This window comes from Chelonoidis abingdonii, chromosome 10 (assembly GCF_003597395.2).
Source record: "Chelonoidis abingdonii isolate Lonesome George chromosome 10, CheloAbing_2.0, whole genome shotgun sequence".
NCBI lineage: Eukaryota > Metazoa > Chordata > Testudines > Testudinidae > Chelonoidis > Chelonoidis abingdonii.
The window spans coordinates 76,800,981-76,814,891 of record NC_133778.1 but is presented as its reverse complement, the minus strand read 5'-3'; the positions used below and the strand labels follow the sequence as shown (position 1 = coordinate 76,814,891).

The 13,911-nt window shown below is 39.6% G+C and overlaps 1 protein-coding gene across 2 annotated transcripts in view; it reads right to left on the bottom strand.

The window, feature by feature from the left end:
* Positions 1–13,911, bottom strand: part of XRCC5 (X-ray repair cross complementing 5) — an 80,742-nt gene that overhangs the window by 60,221 nt on the left and 6,610 nt on the right. Inside the window, exons 1-8 of one of the 2 annotated variants that reach the window (XM_032764425.2) lie at positions 13,316–13,487; positions 12,556–12,669; positions 10,667–10,850; positions 8,240–8,288; positions 6,698–6,820; positions 5,536–5,724; positions 2,070–2,184; positions 49–187 (exon numbers count right to left, since the gene is read on the bottom strand). In XM_032764425.2, coding sequence (XP_032620316.2) covers positions 49–187; positions 2,070–2,184; positions 5,536–5,724; positions 6,698–6,820; positions 8,240–8,288; positions 10,667–10,850; positions 12,556–12,669; positions 13,316–13,405 — 1,003 coding nt within the window. In that variant the 5' untranslated portion in view covers positions 13,406–13,487. Of the gene's footprint in view, positions 1–48; positions 188–2,069; positions 2,185–5,535; positions 5,725–6,697; positions 6,821–8,239; positions 8,289–10,666; positions 10,851–12,555; positions 12,670–13,315; positions 13,488–13,911 lie in introns of those variants that run through there. The other variant, XM_075070318.1, reaches the window with a different exon arrangement.

The following is a 13,911-nucleotide window of genomic DNA, read 5'->3' as shown; positions in this document are numbered from 1 at the left end:
AATTTAAGCCTAAATATTTTAAGAGGGCACAGAGAGAATAACCCATACCTTGAACAAGATCATCTTTTGGAACTTCTGTTTCATCATCATCGTTCAAGCAGTAGACAGTCTCTTTTTGCACATCTTCTTTTTTTAAGGTCTTGGCGTCCACAAGAGTCCAGGACTTTTTCAGTTTCTCTTCCATGAGCTTTGTGTCAACATCGAAAGAAAAGGAATATTTCAATCTCATTTGGGGCTGGGTCCCCACCACAACATGAGAATCAATTCCTAGAATCATTTCTCTTGACCAAGTGCTGGGTCATAAACAGCATTTCCTGAAAGAAGCAACAAAGAATCCTGCGGCACCTTATAGACTAACAAATGTATTGGAGCATAAGCTTTCGTGGGTGAATATCCACTTCATCGGACATATGTCATGGAATATTGATATTAGGAATGGCAGTACACAAAAACCTGTAGGAGAACACTTCAACCTCCCTGGCCACACTACAGCAGACCTTAAGGTGGCCATCCTGCAGCAAAAAAACTTCAGGACCAGACTTCAAAGAGAAACTGCTGAGATTCAGATCATCTGCAAATTTGACACCATCAGCTCAGGAATAAACAAAGACTGTGAATGGCTTGCCAACTACAAAACCAGTTTCTCCTCCCTTGGTGTCAACTGCTAGAAGAGGGCCTCATCCTCCCTGAGTAAACTAACCTCATTATCCCTAGACTGATTCTTGCCTGCATATTTATACCTGCCTCTGGACATTTCCACTACATGCGTCTGACGAAGTGGGTATTCACCCATGAAAGCTTATGCTCCAATACGTCTGTTAGTCTATAAGGCGCCACAGGACTCTCTGTTGCTTTTTACAGATCAAGACTAACACGGCTACCCCTCTGATACTTGACAGCATTTGCTGAAAACAGCATTTCCTACTCCAATCACCACTAGTGCTCTACTCATATTGACAATTCTCATTTCCGGTTATACAAATGGCTCTCATTTCCCTCCAACTCTTGCTTGTCTTGCCTATTTAAACTGAAAACTCTTTGGGGCAGGGACTATCTCTTACTCTGCCTTAGCACAGTGCTTAGCACAATACCATAATCAAATAATTATAATAATAATTATTATTATAAATGAGAAGAAACAGAAAGCTGGCAAGGGAAGCCCATAATGATTAGACCTTACCCAAGCCTAATAAATCCACCTTCTAGACATCAGGCATATCAGTAAATTAGAATATTTTGCCTTGAAGCAACAGAATACTGAAGAGATTCCTGTTTTTAGGTTCAGGTGATGAACCAGTTAAACTCTATTTCACCAAAATAACCTCAGTATCACTGAACTACATGGCTGCCTAGCTATTATTTACATGATAGGCAGCTGTAGTGTTACACATTTTCCTCTTTTTTAAAATGTGTTTCCTCTTACTGCTGTGTGAAAGACACAGACAAACAATAGGGGAAACAGACTGACTGAACAGTGGAACTGACTATATGTAAGGTCCTGTCAAATTGCACAAAGCAAACACTGAAAAAAGAGAGAAAATATTTTCACTAATCTTTTTAAAATGACTATACTCTTACATGTGATTTGTAACAACAGTAAGTAAAACATTTATGTCCACAAATGTGATTTCAAATTGAGGGTATCCTTATTACTATTTCTAAAAAAAAAGTGCAATTTTCCCTAAGAAATAAGGAAAATATTAAGCCTCGTTCATTTCTGGGCATTTCAGAGACAGCCAGTTGGGAAGCTCCATGTGAATGCAGCACCCTAAATCAGGTTTGTAAACTTTATACAGTTAAATGTCACATTGTGGATAGGAATCACTTTCTCTTTCTGAATATTGTTAACTTTAATGCTTTAACATGCATGTCTAATATGGCAAAGTTAAGGTTGCTGTGAGAACTATAACTTTAGATTTACTGGGTTTTGAGCATGTAAAATCTCACCATAATGTTTTCCTTCATCTATGTTCAGGTATTTAATTTTCTTGTCTTTAAGGAAAAAATGAAGGTGCAGCTAACTATGCTCCTACCAACGTATACTTAAATATGTGATTTTAGTAACTTACTGATTTGTATGCCACAATCCTTATAGACAGATTAGAACCTATAGTTAGCTGGCAGGGCCAAGGCATAGGTTTTCTTTCGATTTTCTTAAACATTGAAAGACGCTCCAGGCTCTCTCTAAATTAAAGAATCAAAAAAACAGAGATGAATCCTTTGATATGCTGAAATAAAACAATCTGGAAAATATAATCTCTCAGGAAAGGGTGGAAGTCCAACTGGTTTGGCTTGGATTGCACAAAGCACCAGAAAATAAACTATATAGAACATTCCTGTTCCTGATCATATTAAGAAGAGGGCAGAGAATGTGATCTAGTAGTTGTTTTCCATCTAAAATCTCTATAGCTCTACGATATTAAGGTTAAAGATAGTATGTCAGTTCTTATGGGGAAGAAGAGATTACACAGTTGTTTAGGAAGCATTTTGCAGTTAGCTAACATTAACACAATTAAGTAATTTAGCTAGCTGAACAGGCCATATTATAAAAGACACCTCTCCTTGGTAAGATGTTGCCTGGGCTGGAGATGAAAAAATAAGGAATCTTGTTTCAATTAACATTATTTTGTTTGTTTGGTAATTAACATGCCCCACATTTTTAATAAGTTGTTAATGAATACACTTCTTTTCGCACCTCAGTTAGTATGAAGCCAGCTACTTTGAATATCTCTAAGCCAAATAGCAGATAAAAAAACTTGAGGCAAAAAAAGGTTCTTTTAAATGACTGTACATTAAAATTACAAAACTGTTAACACAACATCGCATAAGGTTGCACAGCTCAAAGTCAGAAAATGTGAAAATTAAGATTGAAAATACAGTTTTAACTCAGGGAATATTTATTAGATTACATCTTCTGTATGATCACAAAGACGTGTCTTCACGACCAAAAAAGGCATGTTTTTACTGTGAGATAGTAGTAATCTTGCTGTAAAATGGAAACAAGGCTATGTAGTTTTTACAGCAGTGTTGCTAGGAGAGGTCAACCACAGCTGGGGAGTATAATGTCAACCTCGCCTAGCCACAATGCAGTAAAAGCTACCTGCATCTTGTCCCCATTAGGTTTTAACTACCTAACACGTGTTAGTTAGACCACTGTAATAAATGTAATACACCCTTTTGGCAATAAAGACATAGCCACAGTCATATCAAATAATGCAAGATAATTCAATAGTATTTTGTACAACCTAAGTTACGTGTGTATTTAAAAACCTGTGTCTATGTAATTAAAACTATTATAATTCATACACTCAAGGGGCAAAGTTAAAGTAAAACATTCAGCTTTAACTTTCACATTTCTTAACTTTGTAAAGCTTAATTGTGTTACCCTAATTCTGTATTAACATAGTTTTTTAGATTTAATTTCCTATGTTTTTTAGAAGAAACAGATTCCCAGTTCTCCCCGATCAGTGAAGACCAAGTCCATTAGCAAATTTTGCCCTTGTAGACTTGCAGATAGCATAGGCCAATAGTTAACTGATTACTGAATAATACACATCTCTATATCTACACACATGTGGACTTTGATAAGCTTTTATTTTAAAAAAAGCCTAACAACAGCATAAATGCCTCTAGACCTGTAGCCAGCCTTCTTGGTCTCACATTGTGTTTCTTGACTCTTTTTTTCCCCCAGTTTAAATCAATATCAGACCTTAAAACAATATTGCAAAATTCTACTTGCCCATCTGCTTGGATAAATTATTTATTTCCACAGGGGATAAAAATATTTTTGATCAGCAGCATAGTAAAAAGAGAAAAGGAGATACTGTGTCTAGGTTGGTAAATTTTCATGACAGTTTTGCAAGGCTACTTTATAAAAGCTGAATAAACTGATCTAAAGCCTCATCTATTCTTAAACAATTTAAATGGCACTAAAGCCTTAATCTGTTAGCCAAACCCCCATTTATCCAAAGGTTTCAGACCTCCCCTGAAACCCAGGACTAAGCAGAGCTGTACTGCATTTATAGCCCAGGATAGGAAAGGTAAAGATAAAAGAGACGTTTATTATTTGTATTACAATAGCTCCTAGGAGCCCTAGTGAAGGAACAGGACCCCACGGTGCTAGGTGCTGTACAAACACAGAACAGAAAGACAGTCCCTGCCCCAAAGAGCCTATATAATCTATATATAAGACAAGAGACAACACAACAGATGGCTATAGACAGAATGGATATGAGTGGGGCAAGACCGCACTTGTTAGGGCCAGAAAAAAGGATGCTGCAGTAATTAAGAAGTGGGAAGATGAAAGCCTGCACTGAAGTTTTAGCTGTGTGTGACTGAATAAGAAAGGCTACATGCTAAGAGGTGTTATGCAAAAACAATCTGCAAGATTTAGATATAGCCTGAGGCGAGGACCCAGAGAGAAAGGTCGAAGTCAAAGTTGATGCCCAGGTTACAGGCCTGAGTGACAGGCAGAATAGTGGTATTGTCCACTGTTACTGAGAAAGGAAGCTGGGGAAGGTTTTGGGGCAAGGGAAACTTACAACACCTGATTTTTTCATGCACATGGATTATCCGAAAGGATAATCATGATCAAAAATATATTGTTTTGTTTGGCTTTGGGGTGCAGCAACAAAGCCTGTTTTTATTGCCATGGAAAAACCTCAGGCTGCTTTGTAGGCAAATAGAAAATAAATATGTAGCAGTGGTGATATATTTCCTCACAAATAAAAGGGTCTAAATTTCCCTTCTCATATAACATACTCTAACCAACCACAGAGGCCAAGATGAGGAAAAATATATAATGGCTACAAAAGGAGAGAGGGACCAAATGATAAGTTGGGCAGGATGAGGGGAGAAAGCTACCAGTCTAAAGCACCTGTTGGGGAGAAGTCTCAGGCATAGCAACAACTGCAGTGTTTCTAAGATATACACACATTTTTATTGTTTCACTGTGGAGACACCAAAATGTAAAACAATCTTTCTATCCTTGCATTAGCAATTCTACTGAAACAGTCTACTGTTAGACACAATGGCACACCAGTTCGCTAATAAGCCATAGGCTTCAAGAAGCAACCATCAGTCACAATCTGTCTGGAGGAGTTTGATAAACTAGTCGATCTGCAACCAGTCTGAGACCAAGAAACCAGGGCTACCATTATGTGCAAATGCTTTACATGCACTGCACACACATTCTAAAATAGCATTCATCTTCTAAATACCTTATATTCAATATGCTTTTGAAGTCTCATTTAGAGGATCACCATCCTTAAAACATTCTGAGGAACACAAGACAGAGGAGGAATAAGGGATACTTTCTATAAAGACAGAGTACCATATGAAGGAAAATTCACTTTCCATTGTATCTTATAAGTCTCTTATCTGTTCTTCAAATCAAAGCCACTGAAGTTGATTTAAAGGACCCAAGTGTGTGATAAGTTACACAACTACAAAATGCCACCTCATTCATTAAAGCTTTTTGTGGATGAAATTAAAAACTAAACTTTCAGCATCTGAAAGGGGTGTATTCAAGTTTACCTGAAAGTGTAAATTTCATCCAGGCCTCCTTCTTCCTCTAAAGCAAACATCAATTTTCTCACCATACAGATGCCTTCTTTCTGCTGTTCGGTTAAGCCTTTCCTTGGAAAAGAGTTTCTGTACATATCAGAATGTTGACCATCACCTGTATCCCCACTTCCCTCTTCATCATCCACTGGAAACGGCAAGCTAAGAATACAATTCGAAACAGTTAATTTATTTTACTACTTAACTAAAACAACTAAATCATTTTGGAAAATTAAAAAAAAAGAGACAAAAATTGCATCTGGCTTGATTTTCTTCAGCCTGATGCCCTTTAAATGTCAGTTCTAAACTCCAGCAAAGAATACCCTCCCAATCCCTTAATTATAGCTGTGCTATTAGTCATTCCTGTAATAACTGTTATTCTGTATGAGATTTTAATAGCCTGTAATAGCTGGTGAATTCATGAATAAAACTGACATTTTCCCATGTGTTACAAGTCTGGGTTAGAGTTTAACTGGCATCTCTAGATGAAATGATATTTTGCTGTACCCCAAATAATGTCATTAAATTATCTAAGAATGACAGAAGCCCGACTAGAAAAAGACCTGTGAGGTGATCTATTCCATCTCCCTGACAATACCTGTATATTTTCTACTGTTAAATTTCCTACTTGTTTAATTTTCAAACAGGCACCTTTGTGCTTTCTTCCATGCTGCCCCTCGTGCTTAGGAGAAGCTCTCCATAAAAATCCACAAAGTTACCTCATTATCCTCCTTTTCTGTGATGTCTACAAAAAAAACCTGAGAATAATTAGGCTGCCGGCGTGCTGAGACCACTGCCTATCATACTGACCAATACTGTCTTATTGTTTCCTTGTATTCCCCCCCGTTTGTCTGTCTGTCTCTATTGTCTCTTGTTTTATACTGCGATTGACAGCTCTTTGGGCAAGGGGCCATCTTTTTATTTCTGAATTTCTACAGCACCTAGCACAACGAGGTCCTGCTCCGTGATTCCTAGGCACTACAGTAATTCAAATAATAATATTATTACAGGGAGCGGTCCCTTTACACCACACCACTGCACTTACCACAACAGCAGACAATTTTGGACGGCTGTAATTATGTAAGGAAAATGGCACAGAGCTGTTAAGATACTTTAGCACTATTTCCACACTTACAAAAATTGCAGTGAGATTCCTGTTTTCTTCAAGTTAGCAATGATGATTTCCAGCTGATCCTCACTGAAGGGACTGCTAAGGTCTGTAAACACCTCAATGTGTCGTTTCTCATATTTCTTTCCTCTTAAACAATAAAAACAGAAGATTTGTTGAAATAAAAAAATCCTGTTGCATCATTTGCTGAACACTTATTTTAAAAAGTGTAAAATTGTATCTCTAAAAAAGTTCAGAACTTCTTGTAACAGAAATCTGTAAACATCAAGATATGCTGCCCTTAAGTACAACAAGAATAAATCCAATCAGCATGGTTTGTTCTTTCTTATTATTCAGGGGAAGTCTGTGTCCTTTTTCTGGTTTTTTTTTCCCATCAAGTGAATGGAAAGCCTGCTCCTCATCTGACATAAATTAGTTTAACTATGCTGAAGTCAATGGAGCTATGCCAGTATATACCACTGAAGATCTGGTCCTTGGTGTTTACTAAAGGTGCTGGCTACTTCCTCCCAGGCTGCAAGACCATCATTATAAAGGTGTTAAACTGTGTTTACTTGGATGTTAAGGCTTTTCTTCCAGTCCTGTTAAGCTCACGCAATTGAAAGAAGCATTTCTCTTTATATAGGCAGGTCTCTAGGGTTTGTCTACACTGCAGCTGGGAGGTGTAATTCCCAGAACACGTAGACATACTCCTCCAGCTAGTGCGCTAAAAATAGTACTGGGGCCCAGGCAGTAGGGAAGGTGATTCAGGCTAGCCACCAGAATGTATTTTACCCAACCTCCTGGGTCCAAGCTGCTGTCACAGCCACATTTCTGTTTTTAGCACACTAGCTCGATCAGAGCTAGCGCATGTCTGTCCACCTGTGCTGGGAGGCATGCTCCCAGCAGTTTAGAGATACACTTAGAGGCTACTTCTGTATACTTAAGCTCCTTCCTGACAGTGAAGATTAGCTCGGATGCTCCAATTAAGTATATAGATTTCATCCCACGGCAGCTGGATACAAGGTATTCTCAAGGGTTTACTTCCCTCATTACTCCACACAAGTCCAAATTTATTGACCTGAAGAGCACATTGTAAAATCTATTTAAGGTTTGCCTACACAAGAAAGTTTTACTAGTTATACTGGAATAGTTAACCAGTATAGTAATTCTGGTATAAACACTCACGTAGACACTCTTATGCCAGAATAAGAGTGGCTTTATTCAGTTATCTTAAACCCCACCCAAGCAACAAAAGGCTTTCTCATAATCAGAATATGAGTGTCGACCCAAAGAGTTAGATTGGTATAATTATATTAGTTTAGATTCACACCTTAGTTTATACCAGTATAACTCCCTAAGTGGGCAAGCTCTTATTCAAGTGACTTAAATTGCTTGGGGAACCTGGGTCTCTCTAGTGGGTTTTTTAGGAATAGCTTTTCATTGTGGTGATTTTTTAAAAACCAGCATCTTCCCTAGTCACATAACCTTGCAGCATTCAAGTGGAGTCAGCTCAGCTCTCAAAATTCCATTTCAGAATTCTTGTGCAAGTCCCCAGGTTGCAGTACTTACACTGTTTCCTTTTGAAGTAAGTCCATGCACACGACAAGTGCATCCAGGACTAAGTGAGTTAAAGACAAAAGACATTTAGAACAAGACTGTGTCACAAAGATACATGTTTTTATCTTTATTTTAGCGATTGAAGAGACGGTTAAAGCATTTTAGTGTATGACAACCAAACTGGCACCTATTAAAACTACCTATTGCCTTTCCTACAACCCTGTCTTTTCCCTGCACTTTTAAAGGGAAGACTGTTACCTTGGACCAATTCTGCTATTGAAGTCAAGAGCAAAGGTATGATAGGAGCAGGATCGAGCCCAATGGAAACATTTATCACCTAGACTTTTTGTATTAGTATCATCTCTTTATCTGGTAGCCATGAATGAAAACTACATGTAGTTTCAAACTATGACATTTTTCACTATAATTCCCCTTTTCTTAATAAACATCTATTTCTTACATCTCTTGATACATTTCTTTTCTCAAGTAATTTCACTGAGGACGTGCTCTTACCTCTGTGCTCAGGGATCCAAGGGACTGAGGCACTGCAAAACTGAGCATCATGGCACCTTTTAGGCACCTAGAAAATCATAGGCACAACACTGCCATTCACAAAGCCTGAGTTAGGCACCTCGGCTACCCGGACAACAAATGGAGAGAGATAGGCACCTTAGGCTGCAAACAACAAAGCCAGCACACTAGGCAGGGAGCCACCTGAGCTACCAAGTGAGGGATGCGAACCAGAGCGGGGTATTAAGTCCCACCCCTCTCTCAGAGATAGGCGCCTACGCCCAGGCTGCAAGAAGTCGCCTAGCACTGCTAGCAATCCATGACCCGAGGAAGGCAGGCATAGGCCACCTAGGTTTGTGTGGGGGCCTGAAACAAAACAGCCCGTTGGGTTGGGATGGCGGACCTCCCTTATAACTTTTAGCCTAAGAGATAGGAGACTTACTCAGGATGTGGGAGACCCCCGGTTCAAGTCCCACCTCCTCCTGAGGGATCAGCTACCTCTCAGGTGAGGACCTTAACCACTAGGCTATAGAGTTACTCTAACTTTTTTGCTGGTTCAATTAATATTTAATTATTCAATTGTTTAATAAAAGTGGAACAACTTCAACTGGAGAGACTAATGGAGACCCATATCAGAATATTCCATAGCCTAGTGTAAGCCTGACAGGGGGCAGATCCTTGTTCAAATCCCTTTTCTCTCTCAGGAGGACAGGGGATTTAAATGGGAGTCTCTAACATCCTGGGTGAGTACCCTATCCATTGGGCTAAAGGTCACAAGAGAGCCCTCTCCTTCCATCCTCAGCTGTTGTGTGTGAACTAACCTGAGGGACCTGGATCCAGCAGCCACACTTGGAGGTCACCTACTGGATCATGCCCCCACGTACAACTTAGGCAGCCAGACGCCTTTATTTCCCAGTCTGTGAATTACTCTGAGGCTTATATGGGAGATAGGTGTCCAGATGACCAATTGAAAGGCAGCAGTGTGCATGCTCAGTGGGAGATAGGTGACCAGGTGCCTAGAGTGAGGCTGCAGTGTACACACCCAGAGGAAAAGAATTAGGTGCCAAGTGAGTTAAGGCATCTCCAGGTTAGGTGGCAGCTGAACTGGAGCTTTGTGAATCACAATGGTGCCTAAAAACAGGACTTACGCACCTAAGTCCCTTGATAGATCGCATCCATGTACATACCTCCATACCCATCAAACCGAGAATATGACTCAGTTTGTGGCAACATACAGCTGACCGGCTGCAGGCTCCTCTGGCGCTGCTCTGCCAACCTGACTACAAATGAAAAATTATTTTTTAGGTGGAGAAGGAGAACAGAGAGAAATGGGAAAAAATTTCAAATGAAATGTTCAGAGGAACACTTTCAAAAACTCTCACCTATGTTACTAACAAAAGTGACTTCTCTTAATGTATGCATAAGAGGACTGATCAATCTGAAATGCCTAAGCACATGCAGCTGTGTTGGGCTTCCCTTGGTGGGAGGGTTAATTTATTTTTTTTCAAGTTTTCATAGGTTTAATTTGATGAAAACCTATTTTGCATTAGGCTTTATAAGTCCCTTTAAAAACAAACATATTTTGAGCCTAATCTGGCATTATCTCTTTGCTGTATTTTTTTCTCTCTCTGTCTCATGGAGAAGAAGATACCAGAAGCGCTCAACGCTTAATTAACTCAGTACTTTATACTAGAAACAATTCACTGGGGCCAAGACTCCACCTAACATCTTATAAAGAACTTTGAAAATTGGTTAATCTGGAAAACTGGCTCTTGTGCAAACTGTCAACTCCTAAATTCAAAAGAACAATACATGTTTAATAGCAGTTATGACATCAACAACACTTCTGGGACAATTTCACAACATAAGCTCCCAGTCCTCCATGCTACTTTATCTAGTTCATAGATTTTGTACAGCCAGAGAGGATACAGTCTGCTTGTTCAGAGCCTGGTTGAATCGCGTTTTGTATGTCCTCCAGCAAATCAAAATCCGGTAGCATCAGGTGTCTTTGTACAGTAATGTTCTGATACTGATCACCACTGGCAAGGGTATTTTCTGTGCCGTCTGTGCCAAACAAAACTACAGAGACTTCATCTTTGCTCTCAGCAAACACCTGGAGACGGAGAAGGTACAAAAAAAATTACAAAAATATACACTGTGTTGTACATACATATGTTAAATAGAAAGCATATTATACAAATTTTACAACGAGGTATCAATTACACCAGACTCCATGCTACCACATATACAGTCTTTCCAAAATGTATGCACACGTAGAGCTCATTAACTTAGAATTAAATTTAACTAGCAGGCTGCTATGAGTATTACTGATCAACATACGAGGGAAATGAGTAAAATCAGTTCCTAGAGTAATTCTGCATGATGCTAAATTTTAACAATGCTGAAACATTTTATAAGACAGCACTTTTCCCCATGAAAGCCTCTTCTAGCTTAAAAAGGGGGAGCGATCAAGCTAGGTGCACTTGTCATCCACAAAAATCTGCTGGGAGAAAGGCCAGTTTTGCTCTCGCATATAACAGTAAAAACAGCTATTCTGTTATTTAATAGGGTTAGCACTTGGATCACCCAGAAGTCACCTACTACAGGACAGGCCCAACAAAGAAAGTAACAGGACGCCACTAGCCATCACCTACAGCCCCCTACTAAAACTTCTCCAGCACATCATCAAGGATCTAAAACCTATCCCCAAGGATGATCCCTCACTCTCACAGACCTTGGGAGACAGGCCAGTCCTCACTTACAGACAGTCCCTGAACCTGAAGCAAATACTCACCAGCAACTACAGTACACACCACACAACAGAAACACTAACCCAGGAACCAATCCCTGCAATAAGCCCCGTTGCCAACTCAGTCTGTGTATCTATTCAAGGGACACCATTATAGGACCCAACCACAACAGCCACACCATCCAGGGCTCATTCATCTGCACATCTACCAATTTGATATATGCCATCATGTGCCAGCAATGCCCCTCTGCCATGTACATTGGCCAAACAGGACAGTTTTTGTGCAAAAGAATAAATGGACACAGATCAGACATCAAGAATTGTAACATTCAAAAGCCAGTAGGAGAACACTTCAATTTCCCTGGACACTCAATAACAGACTTAAAAGTCACCATTCTTCAACAAAAAAACTACGAAAACAGACTTCAGGGAGAAACTGCAGAATTGGAATTAATTTGCAAACTTGACACCATCAAATTAGGCCTGAATAAAGACTGGGAGTGGCTGGGTCACTACAAAAAATAATTTTCCCTCCATTGATACTCACACTTTCTTGTCATCTGCTGAGAATGGGCCACATCCACTTCGATTGAATTGGCCTCGTTAGCACTACAAAAAGTAATTTTCCCTGGGTTGATATTTACCCCTTCTTGTCAGTGGGCCACATCCACCCTAATTGAATTGGCCTTGTCTTAGCACTGACCCCCCACTTAGTAAGGCAACTCCCATCTTTTCATGTGCTGTATATTTATTCCTGCTTACTGTATTTTCCACTCCATGCATCTGATGGAAGTGGTTATGCCACGAAAGCTTATGCCCAAATAAATTTGTTAGTCTCTAAGATGCTACAAGGACTCCTCATTGTTTTTACAGATACAGACTAACACGACTACTCTCTGAAACCTGTCACATATAACAGTCAATTAGAATAATTCTAACTACTTTCCCACCTAAACACAATATAATCAAATAAAAAGGATGAAGAAAAGAGTCTAGCAAGCCTCACTGTTTTCCTTCTTTCATTTCTAACCTTCTAAGTGTATCATACTCAAACGGAAATCACACGCACCTGTCGCTGCACAAACATGGTCATCAACTTCTTGGCTTGTTCAAATGGAGACTCCTCTCCAGGAGCAGAATTGCTCATTGCAAAGCCTACATCCATACACAGCACTATGGCTGCCTGGAAGAAAGAACCAAACTGAATTAGAATGTGATGAGATATGCTTAAGTGAAATCATTTAAAGGAGTTAATTCTCTCCTTGATCAACACAGAACTTACATTTCACTTTACTAATCCCTATTATTGTTTTAACTCCTAATTTGACATTTATGTACAGAGGATAAGCATACAGGACTTCCCATACTGGATCAGACTAGTGGTCCATTTAGTCCAGTATTATGTCTCAGGGCTTATCTACATGAACTTTTAGTTTGGGACAAGCTGGGGTTTGAATCTAGCCTGCACCAACTAACTGTGTGTGGACCCTGTTGACACGCATTAACACTTGGGTAATGTGCTGTGATCTATCCTCTTTCAAATGGGACTAGATCAAAGTACATTAATAAATTGTTAACACATGTCAGCAGGGTCCACAGACAGTTCATCCTCAACAGGCTAGTGTAAATCATAGAACCACAGGGTTAGAAGGGACCACAAGGGTCATTTAGTCTAACTCCCTGCCAAGATGCCATTGTTGGCATCACCGAAACTTGGTGGGATAATACACGATTAGAATGCTGGTGTGGACGGCTCCAGCTTGCTCAGGAAGGATAGACAGGGAAAAAGGGAGGAGGTGTTGCCTTATATATATTAAAAATGTACATACTTGGACTGAGGTGGAGATGGACATAGGAGACAGAAATGTTGAGAGTCTCTGGATTAGGCTAAAAGGGGTAAAAAACAAAGGTGATGTCATGCTAGGAGTCTACTACAGGCCACCTAACCAGGTGGAAGAGGTGGATGAGGCTTTTTTTAAATAAGTAACAAAATCATCCAAAGCCCAAGATTTGGTGGTGATGGGGGACTTCAACTATCCAGATATATGTTGGGAAAATAACATAGCAGGGCACAGACCATCAAATAAGTTCTTGGACTGCATTGCAGACAACTTTTTTTATTTCAGAAGGTTGAAAAAGCTACTAGGGGAAAGCTGTTCTAGACTTGATTTTAACAAATAGGGAGGAACTCGTTGAGAATTTGAAAGTAGTAGGCAGCTTGGGTGAAAGTGATCATGAAATCATAGAGTTCACAATTCTAAAAAAGGTTAGAAGGGAAATATAGCAAAATAGAGACAACGGATTTCAGGAATATGGATTTTGGTAAGCTCAGAGAGATGATAGGTAAGGTCCCAGGGGAATCAAGACTGAGGGGAAAAACAACTGAGGAGAGTTGGCAGTTTTTCAAAGGGACACTATTAAGGGC